Source organism: Coregonus clupeaformis, chromosome 3, assembly GCF_020615455.1.
Source record: "Coregonus clupeaformis isolate EN_2021a chromosome 3, ASM2061545v1, whole genome shotgun sequence".
NCBI classification, from domain to species: Eukaryota; Metazoa; Chordata; class Actinopteri; order Salmoniformes; family Salmonidae; genus Coregonus; species Coregonus clupeaformis.
In genome coordinates this window covers 23,091,304-23,109,930 of record NC_059194.1, presented here as the reverse complement: position 1 = coordinate 23,109,930, position 18,627 = coordinate 23,091,304, and the positions used below count along the sequence as shown (strand labels likewise).

The 18,627-nt window shown below is 45.4% G+C and overlaps 1 protein-coding gene across 2 annotated transcripts in view; it reads left to right on the top strand.

Moving 5' to 3' along the window:
• LOC121542253 (large neutral amino acids transporter small subunit 3) overlaps nt 1-18,627 on the top strand; it is a 36,832-nt gene that overhangs the window by 6,545 nt on the left and 11,660 nt on the right. Inside the window, exons 2-5 of one of the 2 annotated variants that reach the window (XM_041851697.2) lie at nt 32-187; nt 5,624-5,822; nt 12,472-12,527; nt 13,269-13,345. In XM_041851697.2, the coding sequence (XP_041707631.1) occupies nt 34-187; nt 5,624-5,822; nt 12,472-12,527; nt 13,269-13,345 (486 nt within the window). In that variant the 5' untranslated portion in view covers nt 32-33. Of the gene's footprint in view, nt 1-26; nt 188-5,623; nt 5,823-12,471; nt 12,528-13,268; nt 13,346-18,627 lie in introns of both variants that reach the window. The other variant, XM_041851696.2, reaches the window with a different exon arrangement.

Sequence of the window (18,627 nt, the reverse complement as noted above, 5' to 3'; positions counted from 1 at the left end):
CTCTCTCTGTGTTCTTTCTCTCTCAGAGCAGCAATGGCACCCTCTCTCCTCCAGGCCTATAGAAGGCGCAGGTGGATGGCTGTGACGGCGGTGTTGGAGAACCTGCTGTGTTCTGCCGTGCTGCTGGGATGGGGCTCCCTCCTCCTCATGCTGAAGGGCGAGGGCTTCTACTCACACCTCTGCTCAGGTAGGATACACACCAGGGTTTCTGTTAGCCGGTAATAGCCGGCTTTTGGCCGATAAAAAAAATGAAAGGTCGATAAATATAATTGCCGCCTGCCAATTGTCCGTAAAAAAAATCCCATTGACAAATAATGCATTTTAGCCTAATAATTGATTGAAATACCAGTGGATGTAGCGCAAGAGCTGCTGATACAGCTTAAACAGATGTTTGTTGCTGCTGGAGTGAAACATGCACTTTAATAAGCCTAATCATTGCGCAACAATTCTAAAGGCAATCACGTGTAAAAAACAATGGCCACGATTAAAAAGAGTGACTATTTCTTAACTGGTAATTGAAGCACGCTTCTCATTCGCCATTCAAGTGCATAGGCAACTAGGCAGGCTTCAGCGTGTTACACACCACTTTGCAATGATCTGCAGGCAGTATGCATTTTGAAAACATAAACGTAATTGTTTGAAACCTGAACGTTTTACTACATATTATGAGGCATGTCTTACCTTGCTTCAAAGTAGCCTAGCCAAAATCCGACCAAACGTGCAAGCAATTATTATTATATGCCATTGAAACCAGTAGCCTTTTTTCTCTTATGTTCTATTGGTTTTCAAATCAACTTTCTTTCATTGTCCAGTAGCCAAAGGCACAATCCTAGTCATATTAGCAAGCAATGCTAGTTGTTGCATATTTAGATCTCCCCTCTTTCAAAAATTCGAACAGATATTTTCCTCTCTGTTACATGTAACCGCTCACAATGGTGTTTTCCCGCAAATTGCATTATGGAAGAACATCTTTATTTTTAATTTTTTATTATTTAGCAGACGCTCTTATCCAGAGCGACTTACAGTTAGAGAGTGCATACATTTTCATACTGGTCCCCCGTGGGAAACGAACCCACAACCCTGTAAGCGCCATGCTCTACCAACTGAGCTACAGGGACATTCGCGCGTAGCCTACTGCCTTGTGCACATTGCTGTGCTTATAACGTGAAGAAATAATAATTTATCAAAATGTTATGCTAAACGTTCTGATCTGTTGCATCAGACTCATTGCTTTTTAAAGTTTTTATTTATTTAGCCTAGGCCTACTGGTTGTATGAATTTAGGATCTATCATCCCACAACTGTCCCAGAGTCTGTTTGGAATAGGCTATTTCTTTCTCGACAAGCTGACCAATAGAATAGGTAAACTTTTCTACTATGGGGGATAGTAGATTGACATAGGCTAGTGATTTTGCTGTTCGTTACTCGTCTTGTTGGCTGAGGAAAAGTAAATGTGGGCAGTAATTCTAACTTAGGCGGCACGTGGGATTCAAGTTTGGGGAAGCTGATGATGATTAGATTGGAGAAAAAATACTGTTCAATGCAGCGCATAGTGGCGTAGAGTAGCCCTAGGCTATATCAGATAGCCTACATTTCTTCTTTCTTTGCACAGGAAAATGCTGGCCTTTTACAGTGAGGGAAAAAAGTATTTGATCCCCTGCTGATTTTGTACGTTTGCCCACTGACAAAGAAATGATCAGTCTATCATTTTAATGGTAGGTTTATTTGAACAGTGAGAGACAGAATAACAACAAAACAATCCAGAAAAACGCATGTCAAAATGTTATAAATTGATTTGCATTTTAATGAGGGAAATAAGTATTTGACCCGCTCTCAATCAGAAAGATTTCTGGCTCCCAGGTGTCTTTTATACAGCTAACGAGCTGAGATTAGGAGCACACTCTTAAAGGGAATGCTCCTAATCTCAGTTTGTTATCTGTATAAAAGACACCTGTCCACAGAAGCAATCAATCAATCAGATTCCAAACTCTCCACCATGGCCAAGACCAAAGAGCTCTCCAAGGATGTCAGGGACAAGATTGTAGACCTACACAAGGCTGGAATGGGCTACAAGACCATCGCCAAGCAGCTTGGTGAGAAGGTGACAACAGTTGGTGCGATTATTCGCAAATGGAAGAAACACAAAAGGAATGTCAATCTCCCTCGGCCTGGGGCTCCATGCAAGATCTCACCTCATGGAGTTGAATGATCATGAGAATGGTGAGGAATCAGCCCAGAACTACACGGGAGGATCTTGTCAATGATCTCAAGGCAGCTGGGACCATAGTCATCAAGAAAACAATTGGTAACACACTACGCCGTGAAGGACTGAAATCCTGCAGCGCCCGCAAGGTCCCCCTGCTCAAGAAAGCACATATACAGGGCCGTCTGAAGTTTGCCAATGAACATCTGAATGATTCAGAGGAGAACTGGGTGAAAGTGTTGTGGTCAGATGAGACCAAAACGAGCTCTTTGGCATCAACTCAACTCGCCGTGTTTGGAGGAGGAGGAATGCTGCCTATGACCCCAAGAATACCATCCCCACCGTCAAACATGGAGGTGGAAACATTATGCTTTGGGGGTGTTTTTCTGCTAAGGGGACAGGACAACTTCACCACATCAAAGGGACGATGGACGGGGCCATGTACCGTCAAATCTTGGGTGAAAACCTCCTTCCCTCAGCCAGGGCATTGAAAATGGGTCGTGGATGGGTATTCCAGCATGACAATGACCCAAAACACATGGCCAAGGCAACAAAGGAGTGGCTCAAGAAGAAGCACATTAAGGTCCTGGAGTGGCTTGGAGAAGACTTGGAGAAGATCTGCAAAGAGGAGTGGAACAAAATCCCTCCTGAGATGTGTGCAAACCTGGTGGCCAACAACAAGAAATGTCTGACCTCTGTGATTGCCAACAAGGGTTTTGCCACCAAGTACTAAGTCATGTTTTGCAGAGGGGTCAAATACTTATTTCCCTCATTAAAATGCAAATCAATTTCTAACATTTTTTACATGCGTTTTTCTGGATTTTTTTGTTTTTATTCCGTCTCTCACTGTTCAAATAAACCTACAATTAAAATTATAGACTGATCATGTCTTTGTCAGTGGGCAAACGTACAAAATCAGCAGGGGATCAAATACTTTTTTCCCTCACTGTATAAACACATTTCATGCAATTCTACTACACTTGATATGACTGGAGACATTAGCAGAATATTTTTTTAATACGACAAAATTGCAGAGTAGCCTACTCAGATGTTTGTCTGACGTTGTCTGATCCATATATTAAGCCCACGAAAAGAAGAGACACAAAAACAACCTGGAAGTGGAGATTATAGTCCAAAAACAAACAAAAGTGGCACTGTCCCAATGATAAAGACAGTGAATATGCACACTCGCTGGGGATATGGCCGATGTTCTCCGCTGGTGCCAGTAAGATACTTTTTGATCAATAAAGTTGAAAATTGTTATAACTTAAAGACAGATTGGAGTCTTTTCATTGTCTTCTCTTTACAGTAATATATAATTTTTTCCCAAACTGTTTTTCCGCGATTGTATTTTGAAATGTTGCGATATGCCTGGCTGTCTCTCTGCTTTTCTCTGACAATCGCAACTCAATAATCATCTATTTGGTATTTGCCACATGCTCTGCCCAAATTGCGGGCCCTTCCGACTCTAGGCTATGCGATTTAAAACAATCCACAGTTTTTTTTAAAAAGAAGCTAATAATCCTCTGTGGCTAAATCATTCTTTCTGATCTAGTAGCCTATTTTAAATGATGTTATTTCTGTATAGGCAGGAGTAAGCTAATTAGGCTATATAATTTTGGCTATTTAATTCAATTTACTTCCCCTAGCCTTATGGACTTGCCGCCTATGTATTCTAACATCTTCAAATTGCTCATCAGAATTCGGTAAGAATGACAGATGCTGTTGCGTCTGAGTTGCATGTTCTGTTAAGATGAATTAGCATAAACTACATGTGATTTCTGTCATTCTGAGAACCGTGGGTGGACGCCTTAATCAGGTTAAGCAAGCAATAGATATGGGTCCGGTAAATTTCTTGAATGTCCGGTAAATTAAAATGTTGCCGGTCAAATGTCCGGCGCCACATTTTCCTAACGGAAACCCTGATACTCATACACACAAACACCAGAGATGTTTGATCGGGTTCAAGTCCGGGCTCTGGCTGGGCCACTCAAGGACATTCAGAGACTTGTCCCGAAGTCACCCCTGCGTTGTCTTGGCTGTGTGCTTAGGGTTGTTGTCCTGTTGGAAGGTGAACCTTCGCCCCAGTCTGAGGTCCTGAGCGCTCTGGAGCAGGTTTTCATCAAGGATCTCTCTGTACTTTGCTCCATTCATCTTTCCCTCGATCCTGACTTGTCTCCCAGTCCCTGCCGCTGAAAAACATCCCCACAGCATGATGCTGCCACCACCATGCTTCACCGTAGGGATGGTGCCAGGGTTCCTCCAGACGTGACGCTTGGTATTCAGGCCAAGGAGTTCAATCTTGGTTTCATCAGACCAGAGAATCTTGTTTCTCATGGTCTGAGAGTCTTTAGGTGCCTTTTGGCAAACTCCAAGCGGGCTGTCATGTGCTTTTTACTGACGAGTGGCTTCTGTCTGGCCACTCTACCATAAAGGCCTGATTGGTGGAGTGCTGCAGAGATGGTTGTCCTTCTGGAAGGTTCTCCAATCTCCACAGAGGAACTGGAGCACTGTCAGAGTGACCATCGGGTTCTTGGTCACCTCCCTGACCAAGGCCCTTCTCCCCCGATTTCTCAGTTAAGCCGGGCAGCCAGCTCTAGGAAGAGTCTTGGTGGTTCCAAACTTCTTCCATTTAAGAATGATGGAAGCCATTGTGTTCTTGGGGATCTTCAATGCTGCAGACATTTTTTGGTACCCTTCACCAGATCTGTGCCTCCACACAATCCTGTCTCGGAGCTCTACGGACAATTTCTTCGACCTCATGGCTTGGTTTTTGCTCTGACATGCACTGTCAACTGTGGGATCTTATATAGACAGGTGTGTGCCTTTACAAATCATGTCCAATCAATTGAATTTACCACAGGTGGACTCCAATCAATTTGTAGAAACATCTCAAGGATGATCAATGGAAACAGGATGCACCTGAGCTCAATTTCGAGTCTCATAGCAAAGGGTCTGAATACTTATGTAAATAAGGTATTTCTGTTTTTAATTTTAAATACATTTGCAAAAATATATAAAAACCTGTTTTCACTTTGTCATTATGGAGTATTGTGTGTAGATTAATGAGAGATTTTTTAAAATCAATTTTAGAATAAGGCTGTAACGTAACAAAATGTGGAAAAAGTCAAGGGGTCTGAATACTTTCTGAATGCACTGTACATACACGCCACAGGAGGTTGGTGGTACCTTAATTGGGGAGGACGGGCTCGTGGTAATGGCTGGAGCGGAATGGTATCAAATACATGAAAGACATGGTTTGATGCCATTCCATTCGCTCTGTTCAAGCCATTATTATGAGCCGTCCTCCCCTCAGCAGCCTCCACTGATGCATGCACGCACACACTCTTCCTCAGCATACACTGTTATCAGGGATGAGCGGTAACCGTTCCATCTCTCCCACTCTCTCTCTCTCCCATAGAGAACGACACGATGGCCCACTTACTGGCGATGGGCAACCTGACTTCCTGGGAGAGTGGTATCTGGGTGAGCTGTGTGGACCAAGAGGAGATGCTCAACCTGGGCTTCACCATTGGCTCCTTCCTCCTCAGCGCTGCCACCCTACCTCTGGGCATCCTCATGGACAAGTATGGCCCGCGCCCACTACGCCTCCTCGGAAGGTAATTGTATAACATATAAACTATGTGGTTCGAGCCCTGAATGCTGATTGGCTGACAGCCGTGGTATATCAGACCGTATACCACGGGTATGATAAAACATTTAGTTTTACTGCTCTAATTACGTTGGTAACCAGTTTCTAATAGCAACAAGGCACCTTGGGGGTTTGTGGTATATGGCCAATATACCACGGCTAACGGCTGTATCCAGGCATTCCACGTTGCGTCATTGCCTAAGAACAGCCCTTAGCCATGGTATATTGGCCATATACCACACCCCCTCGTGGCTTATTGGTTAATTAACTAGTGGTTGGTACCAATTGCGATAATTCAATATGATATCGATATCATTTGATATTGATATGAGCAAGGCATATCGTGATATTGGTTTATCCTTGGTGTTAACCTACACTATTCTGTAAAAGAGTATACGTTACTGTTGGGGCGGCGGTCGTCTCCGGGGGCCTAAACTACCCAATCAGTTTGAATACAATGGTAAGCCCGTTGATGGCCCATCAGCCGGCAATTAACATTTTAGTCATTTAGCAGATGCTCTTATCCAGAGCGACTTACAGGAGCAATTATGGTTAAGTGCCTTGCTCAAGTGCACGTTGACATATTTTTCACCTAGTCGGCTCGGGGATTCAAACCAGCAACCTTTTGGTCACTGGCTCAACGCTCTTAACCGCTAGGCAGTCCCCAAAAAATGTGGAATGGGAAATAGTGGTAAAGGCCAAAAAGTTAATGTCAGACTGCTTAGAGCAGGGGTGTCAAACGTCCGGCCCGCGGGCCGGATCAGGCCCGCAAACGGGTTTAATCCGGCCCGCGAGATGATTTTGAACAAAAAAAATAAAAAAATAAAAAAATAAAAATAATTTTGTAAAGTATAAAAATGCGCTGCAATTTTTCAATAAAATAAACTGCTGTTCCAATTGCGTCCACTGGATGGCGCAATTGTGTTAAGCAAGCAAACTGTTTATACCGGGGCAGAGCAAGTAGGTCAAGCACGTGCAGCCAATGAGCTACTTTGTTTTGCCCGCGATATTTATTACGGCTTCTACTTTTAACATTATGTGCTTTGGCACCCTCATTGCCCCAATATGTCTCTGTCAAAAAAGAGAAAAGTGGACGCAGAGTGCAGAGTGTTCCAAGAAAAATGGTAATCCTATTTATTCCCGGAATTGAATGGGAAAGCTGTATGTTTGGTGTGTTCAGAGCATGTTGCAGTGCTAAAAGAATATAACCTTCGTCGCCACTATGTGAGTCTTCATGCCGACAAATATGACAACTTTCAAGGACAGCGGAGATGAGAGAAGGTGAATGAACTGTTGGCGGGTCTGAAGAAACAGCAGTCTGTGTTTACTCACAGCCGAGACATCAGTGACGCTGCAGTGAAAGCTAGCTACCTCATTGCTAATGAAATCGCAGTGGCTTCAAAACCATTTAGTGAGGGTGAATTTGTAAAAACATGCATGATGAAGGCAGCGGAGATTGTGTGCCCTGAAAAGCGGCAGGCTTTTGCAAATATCAGCCTGACAAGAAACACAGTTGCAGACAGGATTTCCGATCTTTCAGTGGATTTGGACAGCCAGTTGAAGCAAAAAGTAAAGTCATTTATTGCGTTTTCGGTTGCAATTGATGAAAGCACGGACATTACAGATGTTGCACAACTGGCCATTTTCATCCGCGGGAGTTGATGACACATTGACCGTCACCGAGGAGTTCGTGGAGTTGGTGCCGATGACAGATACAACGACAGCAGCTGATATTTTTACCGCACTCGTCGGGCGCGCTGGACAGGGTCGGAGTGGACTGGTCCCGCGCTGTCAGCCTGGCTACAGATGGTGCGCCCTCAATGATCGGGAAAAAAGCAGGCGTTGTGACAAAGTTCAGAGAGAAAGTGCAATCTGCAAATGGAGGACGTGATTTTTGACTTTTCACTGTATTTTGCACCAGGAGGCTTTGTGTTGCAAGTCATTAAAGATGGATAACGTCATGAAGGTGGTCATCCAAACTGTTAATTTCATCCGATCCAGAAGCCTGAATCACCGTCAGTTTGACAGCCTTCTCAGAGAGAAAGACCACATCTATGGCCTGCCATACCACACTGAGGTAAGATGGTTAAGCCGAGGTGCTGAGGCGTTTCTTTGATTTACGAGAAGAAATTGAACAGTTCATGGAAGAAAAGGGCAAACCAGTGTTAGAATTTCATTCCGCAGAATGGATGCAGGACCTTGCATTTATGGTGGATGTTACAGAGCACCTGAATAACTTGAACAAACAGCTGCAAGGGCGCAACAAAGTTGTCACGCAGTATTATGACAGCATACGTTCTTTCAAGTTGAAGCTGTCATTGTGGGAGACGCAACTTGCCGGTGGTGATGCAGCTCACTTCCCCTGTCTGAAAAATGTGTGCGTGACCCAACATGTGGCAGACATGAAGCGGTTCAAAGATAAAATAACGGGACTGTTACGGGAGTTTGAGCAACGCTTTCAGATTTATGTTTATATGTTTTTATGTTGATGTGCTATTGTTTTTAATTGATTTTATTTTATTTGTATATTTAACCTATTCTTGACTCTGTGGTTCTTGCACTTGTTTGGGGAACAGGATTTCATTATTTTTATCTACATTTCTGCCTGAGAAATGACACCTTGATATAGTTCTGTGATCTGTGATATACTTCTGTGAATCACTGAGGCATTGTGTATTTGTGTGTTCTTTGTCCTCAGAACTTTCAAATAACTTGAGGTGTTTTATGATTAATAGTGATGTTGTGCTTTTGGACACTGTCCTCAGGCTCCAGCTTTATGTTTATATGTTTTTATGTTGATGTGCTATTGTTTTTAATTGTTTTTATTTTATTTGTATATTTAACCTATTCTTGACTCTGTGGTTCTTGCACTTGTTTGGGGAACAGGATTTCATTATTTTTATCTACATTTCTGCCTGAGAAATGACACCCTGATATAGTTCTGTGATCTGTGATATACGTATGTGAATCACTGAGGCATTGTGTGTTTGTGTGTTCTTTGTCCTCAGAACTTTCAAATAACTTGAGGTGTTTTATGATTAATAGTGATGTTGTGCTTTTGGACACTGTCCTCAGGCTCCAGCTTTATGTTTATATGTTTTTATGTTGATGTGCTATTGTTTTTAATTGATTTTATTTTATTTGTATATTTAACCTATTCTTGACTCTGTGGTTCTTGCACTTGTTTGGGGAACAGGATTTAATTATTTTTATCTACATTTCTGCCTGAGAAATGACACCCTGATATAGTTCTGTGATCTGTGAAACAGTTCTGTTAATCACTGAGGCATTGTGTGTTTATGTGTTCTTTGTCCTCAGACCTTTCAAATAACTTGAGGTGTTTTATGATTAATAGTGATGTTGTGCTTTTGGACACTGTCCTCAGGCTCCAGCTTTATGTTTATATGTTTTTATGTTGATGTACTATTGTTTTTAATTGATTTTATTTTATTTGTATATTTAACCTATTCTTGACTCTGTGGTTCTTGCACTTGTTTGGGGAACAGGATTTCATTATTTTTATCTATATTTCTGCCTGAGAAATGACACCCTGATATAGTTCTGTGATCTGTGAAACAGTTCTGTTAATCACTGAGGCATTGTGTGTTTGTGTGTTCTTTTTCTTTAGAATTTTCAAATAAACTTGACGTGTTTTATGATTAATAGTGATGTTGTGCTTGTACTATTTTGGACACACTGTCCTCAGGCTCCAGCTTTATGTTGTATGTTGATCGTATTAAAAAAGTTGTTGTTTTTAAGTTATATATACCATGATTTTTCCGGTCCGACCCACTTGGGAATAGATTTTCCTCCATGTGGCCCCTGAGCTAAAATGAGTTTGACACCCCTGGCTTAGAGGCAGAGGAAGTCAGATTATGCTCAGAAACACATCGATACTTGTGAAGGGGAACAGGTTATACCAGGGGCATTTAGTATTTTGTGTCGCCTCAGTGAACATGGGTGGGGCTTTGTGTGTGTTTGTCTTTGTGTGTGTGTTTAAGGGAGTGGTTCTCAACTGGTTTTGCCTTGGGACCCAAATTGAACCAGTTTGTTCAGTCGCGATATTTGCATTGCAATCTGGAAAACTATTTGTAATGCTTTATGTCACGATCGTCGAACAGAGATGAGGACCAAGGCGCAGCGTTGCAGGCAAACATACTCTTTATTAGAGACACGATCAAAACAACAAAACGAAAACGTGACAGTTCACGGTCTAACCCAACAGACTAGAAACAAGATCCCACAAACTCTGTGGGGAAACAGGCTGCTAAAGTATGGTTCTCAATCAGAGACAACAAGCAACAGCTGAATCACGTTGCCTCTGATTGAGAACCACACTGGCCAACATAGAACAACAATACTAGAGTGTGAAACCTAGAACAAAACACATAGACTTTACACACCCTGGCTCAACATATTAGAGTCCCCAGAGCCAGGGCGTGACAGTACCCCCCCTAAAGGCGCGGACTCCGACCGCGCCCACCAAATACCACAGGGGAGGGACCGGGTGGGCACTCCGCTTAGGCGGCGGATCCGGCTCCGGGCCTGAACCCCGCTCCCTCTCCAACCCCCCACAGTACCCCTGGTCCGGTCTGGCCCCGCTGGCCGGAGCTGGACTGCACACTGGTGGAGCGGATTGCTCTAGCTCCGGCGTGAAGCATCTGACCGGTGCCGGACCAGCCACCGGTGGAACAGGCACGGGCCGTGCCGGACTGGACGACGCACACCACTGGCTTGGTGTGGGGAGCAGGAGCGGGCCGAGCCGGGCTGACGAAAACGCACCACTGACTTGGTGCGGGGAGCAGGAGCGGGCCGGACCGGGCTGACGGGCGCACCACTGACTTGGTGCGGGGAGCAGGAACGGGACGTGCCGGGCTGACGGGGCGCACCACTGACTTGGTGCGGGGAGCAGGAACGGGCTGAGCTGGGCTGACGCAAACGCACCACTGACTTGGTGCGGGGAGCAGGAATGGGCCGGACCGGGCTGACGACGCGCACCACTAACTTGTGCGGGGAGCAGGAACGGGCCGGACAGGGCTGACGAAACGCACCACTGACTTGGTGCGGGGAGCAGGAACGGGCCGGACAGGGCTGACGAAACGCACCACTGACTTGGTGCGGGGAGCAGGAATGGGCCGGACTGGGCTGGCGACGCGCACCACAGACCTGGTGCGGGGAGCAGGAACAGGCCGGGCCGAGCTGGCGACGCGCACCGTAGACTTGGTGCGAGTGGCAGGAACAGGCCGGACCGTACTGGGAACACACACCACTGGCCCTACGTGGGGATCAGGAACAGGCCGGACCGGACTGGCAACACACGCCAGTACCTCTCGCCGTGCCTCTACATCCTCCTTCCCCCTGGTGACCAGTGACTCCCGTAACCTGGCGGCCTCCTGCTGCCCCGTCGTCCACGGCGTTAGCCCCCCCCTAAAAAATTTATGGGCTTCACTCCTACCCGTGGACCAGGTCTCCATGCTTCTCGCCAGCCTTTCGCCCTTCTGCCTCCACGTCAAGCCCCTCTCTTCCTCACCCGGCTTGACCCAGTCGAGGAGGCGCTGGATCTCCGCTAGGGATTTCCCTGGCGATGGCTCCTCGACCCGCTGCTTGGTCCAGTTCTGGTGGGATCTTCTGTCACGATCGTCGAACAGAGATGAGGACCAAGGCGCAGCGTTGCAGGCAAACATACTCTTTATTAGAGACATGATCAAAACAACAAAACGAAAACGTGACAGTTCACGGTCTAACCCAACAGACTAGAAACAAGATCCCACAAACTCTGTGGGGAAACAGGCTGCTAACGTATGGTTCTCAATCAGAGACAACAAGCAACAGCTGAATCACGTTGCCTCTGATTGAGAACCACACTGGCCAACATAGAACAACAATACTAGAGTGTGAAACCTAGAACAAAACACATAGACTTTACACACCCTGGCTCAACATTTTAGAGTCCCCAGAGCCAGGGCGTGACACTTTATTGATATTAAATGTACCAATTATATGACAAGGGAACAACAGTCCCACCTTTTTCAGTGTCAATAATTCCATTTTGCCCATATTCTTGATGAAGAATGTTAAGCTGACTAAAATCAACAAAATCTGCTAAATAGCGCTGCTAATAACTCTACATTGAAAATACTGAGATTTAAATATAGGTTCATTATCATTTCTACACACTTTATACCTGGTTTGAGTCATTTAAGTTCAGACTGGAGTATTTTTTATAAAATAAAATAAAAGGGGGGGTTAAGATTCGCCACCCATTCAAAACCTCCCACCAGTTGAGACTCGCTGGTTTACTGTACACGTGTCATTGAGTTCCTGTATGTGTGTTTTATGTGTAGCATAGCGGAGGTATGAGTAATGAGGAATGTATAACAGACAAAGGAGGTGTGTGAACGCTGTAATTACAGACAGGAGAACCTCGTTGGAATCTCTTCCGGCAAAAAAGAGAGAGGGAGAGAAAATAGTAAATAGAGAGAGAGATTTCACTAGTACACCTCTCTCATCTCCCTCCTTGTCTTGACATTGACTGTTGTTATTTGCTAATGAATGTATAATAATGTATTTTTTAGTTCTGGATGTCCATCTAAAAATGAAACTTTCTTTTTCTGCAGTTTTTGTTTTGGTCTGTCTTGTGCCATGATGTCAATATCAGCGTACGATCCTCATCGTAAGTGACAGACATTATCCCCAACACACGCACGCACGCACAAACACAGACACACACACACATGCTGTCACTTGTCGATACCTGTAGACCTGGAGTCTCCAACAGGTTGATCACTAGCTACCAGTAGCTCACAGCCCACCTATGAGTAGCTCGCCAATCAATTCTGAAAGTACATGCATTTTTTAATGTGTTCCATCGCAAACTGTCATAAACATAAAGCTCCCAGCTACTATCCAGGCAAAGCCATATTGACATTATCCCACCCCTGGTTAGTCAATATTGGCTTAAAAAGCCAAATGTAACACAATATCTGCCAATTAATTTCCGCCAATATTGCCCCCGACATGTTACATTTTTTAAAAGTAGCTCTCATGCTAGAATAGTTTGGAGACCCTTGCTTTAGACAATACACCTAGTCAACAGTGTTTAAAGAAATAATCCACTCCAAACCTATATTTTGGTATTTGTTTCATTAGTCCACTGTTGATACAGTCCCAAAATGTTTTGCATGTCAGCAATCAAGTTTTCAAGAAATGTGACTTTCAAGAAGCAAAGTGTGACTTGCAAAACACATCATCATCATGATGTGTCAAGTTACTTGAAAATCCTATATATTTAAAACACACTGACATACAAAACATTTTGGGACTGTATCAACAGTGGACTAATGCAAAAAATACTAAAATATCGTTTTTTGGTGGATTATTCCTTTAACTCCTCTATCTCCTCTTCTCTCTCCAGGGCTCTCTGCTCTCATCTTTCTGGCCCTCTCCTTCAACGGCTTCGGAGGAATCTGCTTGACCTTCACCTCCCTCACGGTGAGACAAACACACACACAAACAGAGAGACTAGTGACACCTCCAGTCCATCTGGTCTGTTTGTCCCTCGCATTAGTCAGTATTTGCTCTAAAACAGCAAATCCTCACATCTGTTTACCTTGGATCAAAAAAGCAGCAAACACTGTTGTCCTTGAAGACCTTGATTACTGAATGTTGGCTCCCCATATCACTGAAAAACCAATATCATTCAGTTTTGTCCTGTTTGTATGATGGGCCAACAAGGTGTTTTTGCGGCACAGATGAATTTCCCAGTATTGATTGTTGAGTAATATGGGGTGGTTAGCGTCATAGACCTGAGAGGACAGAGTGATGTGTCTGGAAGGCAGTTGTTTGCGTGGGTGTGATGTGGTGTGTGTACGTCATATGACATGGGGCACCTTGCCTGTGTTAATCTGGGGCAACCTGTGTGTGTGTTATAATTACTGTACTGTAGGCCTGTGTTACCATATGTTAGTCACCGACAGGTGTTGAGGGAGGGTAGCTTTTAGTGTTTATGGATGTGAAATTGAATTGTTTATGTGGGTGTGTGTTTGAGGGTATGTCAGCGCCTGAGTTGCACATGCCTTTTCCCAGATGGAAATTTTCCCACTTGTGCCTCCACCAATCACAAGTCCTGACTTGTCACACACCCTCCTCTCAGCTCCGCCCACCCACCTTTACCCAAAACACACAAGGGCACACTCTACCCTCTCTCTACCCCCTCTCTCTCTCTCTACTCACAAGTCCTGACTTGTCACACACCCTCCTCTCAGCTCCGCCCACCCACCTTTACCCAAAACACACAAGGGCACACTCTACCCTCTCTCTACCCCCTCGCTCTCTCTCTACCCCCTCTCTCTCTCTCTACTCACAAGTCCTGACTTGTCACACACCCTCCTCTCAGCTCCGACCACCCACCTTTACCCAAAACACACAAGGGCACACTCTACCCTCTCTCTACCCCCTCTCTCTCTCTCTACCCCCTCTCTCTCTCTCTCTCTCTCTACCTCCCCTTCCTCCCTCTCCCTTTTTCCGCAGTTCTTATCTTACTCTCTCTGTTCTAGCTGATATTAGTCAGCTGGAAAAATCAAGAAACAAACACGGAACAGCCTCGATCCCCATGTGTGTGTCCTCACACAGAAACCTTATGGGAGCACATAGACAAAAGACCACAAAACAGACTGGGAGAGGTCTAGTCAGGTACTGTTGACCTCAGGTAATCCTGTAACCCCTGACCTTTCTCCTGGCTTTAGACAACAGACCAGTTAAGCACCCTCTCTTCGTGTAGCTATATTTACTCTAACACTCAGTCCAAAACATTCACACACCCCTTCAATCACGCTCACAAACGAATACATGCTGCATGCTAGCACACGCATCAAACGACCTGTTGTCCTTTCTCTCTCTATCACACTCACAACCCTGGGGCCACCCACATAGTTTGGCACAAACTCTAATAAACCCAGGGAGAATGCACACACACTGTTCGGCATGAGGAGTTGTGTCCTCCTGCTACCCCACCCCTTCTTCTCAGTGGTATAGCGTTCCACACACACACACACACACACACAAACACACACACACACACTATCAATCTGTATAGACACTGGCATTCACTCCTCTCCATTTGTCTCTCTCTAACCCCGGTCCATGATGAGTCTCTGTTCCCCAACTGGGCTGGGCTGGAGCAGCGTGGACTGGGTTTCACAAGGGTGTTGTTGTTACAACATATGTCAGCACTGGGGCACAAGGACTGGGGCGCAAGGACTGGGGCAAAAGGACACACGCAGACATAAACAGCCCTTCTCTTTGAGTGGTTGTAGAGGCAACACTGCCCATGTTGTTGTGGTTGTAATGTTTTTGGCCTAATGAGAGAGGTCACTTCAGTTTGGTTTGTTGTATAAACTCTCCGTTCTATCCTGATGCCATTGTTTTTCTAGTAGAGCACAGGGGATTGCCATTCAACATGTAACGCTTAACTCTGTTTTATTGTGAACTTTACAGACGAAACCTACATTGGATTCAGACCACATATTCTCAGCATCATGGCTAGATAGATGTAATGTCATGCGGCTTGATTTAGGACATTAAATGTATTTAGGAACATTAGATTTATTTAGGGACATTAGATTGTAAAGGCACACTGCTTGCTTGCATCACCGCCTGGTATGGCAACTGCTTTGGCATCCGACCGCAAGGCGCTACAGAGGGTAGTGCGTACTGCCCAGTACATCACTGGGGCCAAGCTTCCTGCTATCCAGGACCTCTGTACCAGGCGGTATCAGAGGAAGGCCCTAAAAATTGAACAGTTAATCAAATGGCTACCCGGACTATTTGCATTGACCCCCCGTTTTTTTACGTTGCTGCTACTTGCTGTTTATTGCGCCGGCTTTACGCACTGTGCCGTCAGTGCGCCTTCACAGACCGGTAAGGCCCGTGCCTGCTCCTCGCACCAAACCAGTGGTGCGTGTCTTCAGCCTGGCACGGCCCGTGCCTGCTCCTCGCACCAGACCAGTGGTGCGTGTCTCCAGTCCGGTATGGCCCGTGCCTGCTCCTCGCACCAGACCAGTGGTGCGTGTTCCCAGCCCGGTACGGCTAGTGCCAGAGCAGTCCGCTCTACCGGTGCCTAGTCCAGCTCCGGTTAGCTGCTCCACTCCTGTGCCAGAGCAGTCCGCTCCACCGTTGCCTAGTCCAGCTCCGGTCAGCTGCTCCAGTCCGGTGCTCCACCAGTGTCAAGTCCAGCTCCGGTTATCTGCTCTTCCCCCATGCCGGAGCCATCCGCTCCACCGGGGTCCGAGCCGGAGCCAGACATTAACCCCTCTCCAGGGTCGGGGCCTCCCACACCAGGGTCCAGACAGGGCTTGGTGCATCGCGGGAGGACTGCCGTGCCGGAACCTGACATCAGTCCCTCTCCAGGGTCGAGGGCTCCCACACCAGGGTCCAGACAGGACTTGGTGCATCACGGGAGGACTGCCGAGCCGGGACCAGATGTCAGCCACTCTCCAGGATCGAGAGCTCCCACACCAGGGTCCAGACAGGGCTTGGTGCATCGTGGGAGGACTGAGAGGGGAGGCATCGCGCCGGAGCCGGAGCCGCCACCGAGGATAGATGCCCACCCGGACCCTCCCCTAATTAGTCAGGTTTTGCGGCCGGAGTCCGCTTACTTCTTAATTAAACATGTACGCATACCACGCTGCACCTTGGTCTGACCCGTTCATCAACGATCGTGACAGTTGCATTACAACCTGTAATTTAAATGGATTTTTATTTGGATTTCATGTAATGGACATACACAAAATAGTTATAAAAAATATATTTGCTATGGAGACCCTAAATAAGATCTGGTGCAACCAATTACCTCCAGAAGTCACATAATTAGTTAAATAAAGTCCACCTGTGTGTAATCTAAGTGTCACATGATCTCAGTATATACAGTGGGGAGAACAAGTATTTGATACACTGCCGATTTTGCAGGTTTTCCTACTTACAAAGCATGTAGAGGTCTGTAATTTTTATCATAGCTACACTTCAACTGTGAGAGACGGAATCTAAAACAAAAATCCAGAAAATCACATTGTATGATTTTTAAGTAATTAATTTGCATTTTATTGCATGACATAAGTATTTGATCACCTACCAACCAGTAAGAATTCCGGCTCTCACAGACCTATTAGTTTTTCTTTAAGAAGCCCTCCTGTTCTCCACTCATTACCTGTATTAACTGCACCTGTTTGAACTCATTACCTGTATAAAAGACACCTGTCCACACACTCAATCAAACAGACTCCAACCTCTCCACAATGGCCAAGACCAGAGAGCTGTGTAAGGACATCAGGGATGCAATTGTAGACCTGCACAAGGCTGGGATGGGCTACAGGACAATAGGCAAGCAGCTTGGTGAGAAGGCAACAACTGTTGGCGCAATTATTAGAAAATGGAAGAAGTTCAAGATGACGGTCAATCAACCTCGGTTTGGGGCTCCATGCAAGATCTCACCTCGTGGGGCATCAATGATCATGAGGAAGGTGAGGGATCAGCCCAGAACTACACGGCAGGACCTGGTCAATGACCTGAAGAGAGCTGGGACCACAGTCTCAAAGAAAACCATTAGTAACATACTACGCCGTCATGGATTAAAATCCTGCAGCGCACGTAAAGGTCCCCCTGCTCAAGCCAGCGCATGTCCAGGCCCGTCTGAAGTTTGCCAATGACCATCTGGATGATCCAGAGGAGGAATTGGAGAAGGTCATGTGGTCTGATGAGACAGAAATAGAGCTTTTTGGTCTAAACTCCACTCGCCGTGTTTGGAGGAAGAAGAAGGATGAGTACAACCCCAAGAACACCATCCCAACCGTGAAGCATGGAGGTGGAAACATCATTCTTTGGGGATGCTTTTCTGCAAAGGGGACAGGACGACTGCACCATATTGAGGGGAGGATGGATGGGGGAGGATGGATGGGGCCATGTATCACGAGATCTTGGCCAACAACCTCCTTCCCTCAGTAAGAGCATTGAAGATGGGTCGTGGCTGGGTCTTCCAGCATGACAACAACCCGAAACACACAGCCAGGGCAACTAAGGAGGGGCTCCGTAAGAAGCATCTCAAGGTCCTGGAGTGGCCTAGCCAGTCTCCAGACCTGAACCCAATAGAAAATCTTTGGAGGGAGCTGAAAGTCCGTATTGCCCAGCGACAGCCCCGAAACCTGAAGGATCTGGAGAAGGTCTGTATGGAGGAGTGGGCCAAAATCCCTGCTGCAGTGTGTGCAAACCTGGTCAAGACCTACAGGAAACGTATGATCTCTGTAATTGCAAACAAAGGTTTCTGTACCAAATATTAAGTTCTGCTTTTCTGATGTATCAAATACATATGTCATGCAATAAAATGCAAATTAATTACTTAAAAATCATACAATATGATTTTCTGGATTTTTGTTTTAGATTCCGTCTCTCACAGTTGAAGTGTACCTATGATAAAAAATTACAGACCTCTACATGCTTTGTAAGTAGGAAAACCTGCAAAATCGGCACTGTATCAAATACTTGTTCACTATGTTTGATGTTACTTACAAGCCCTTAACCAACAATGCAGTTTTAAGAAAAATAAGTGTTAAGTAAAAAATAGATACCTAAAAAATATTCAAGAGCAACAGTAAAATAACAGTAACGAGGCTATATACAGTGGGTACCGGTACAGAGTCAATGTGTGGGGGCACAGGTTAGTTTAGGTAATTTAGGTAATATGTACATGTAGGTAGAGTTAAAGTGACTATGCATAGATAATA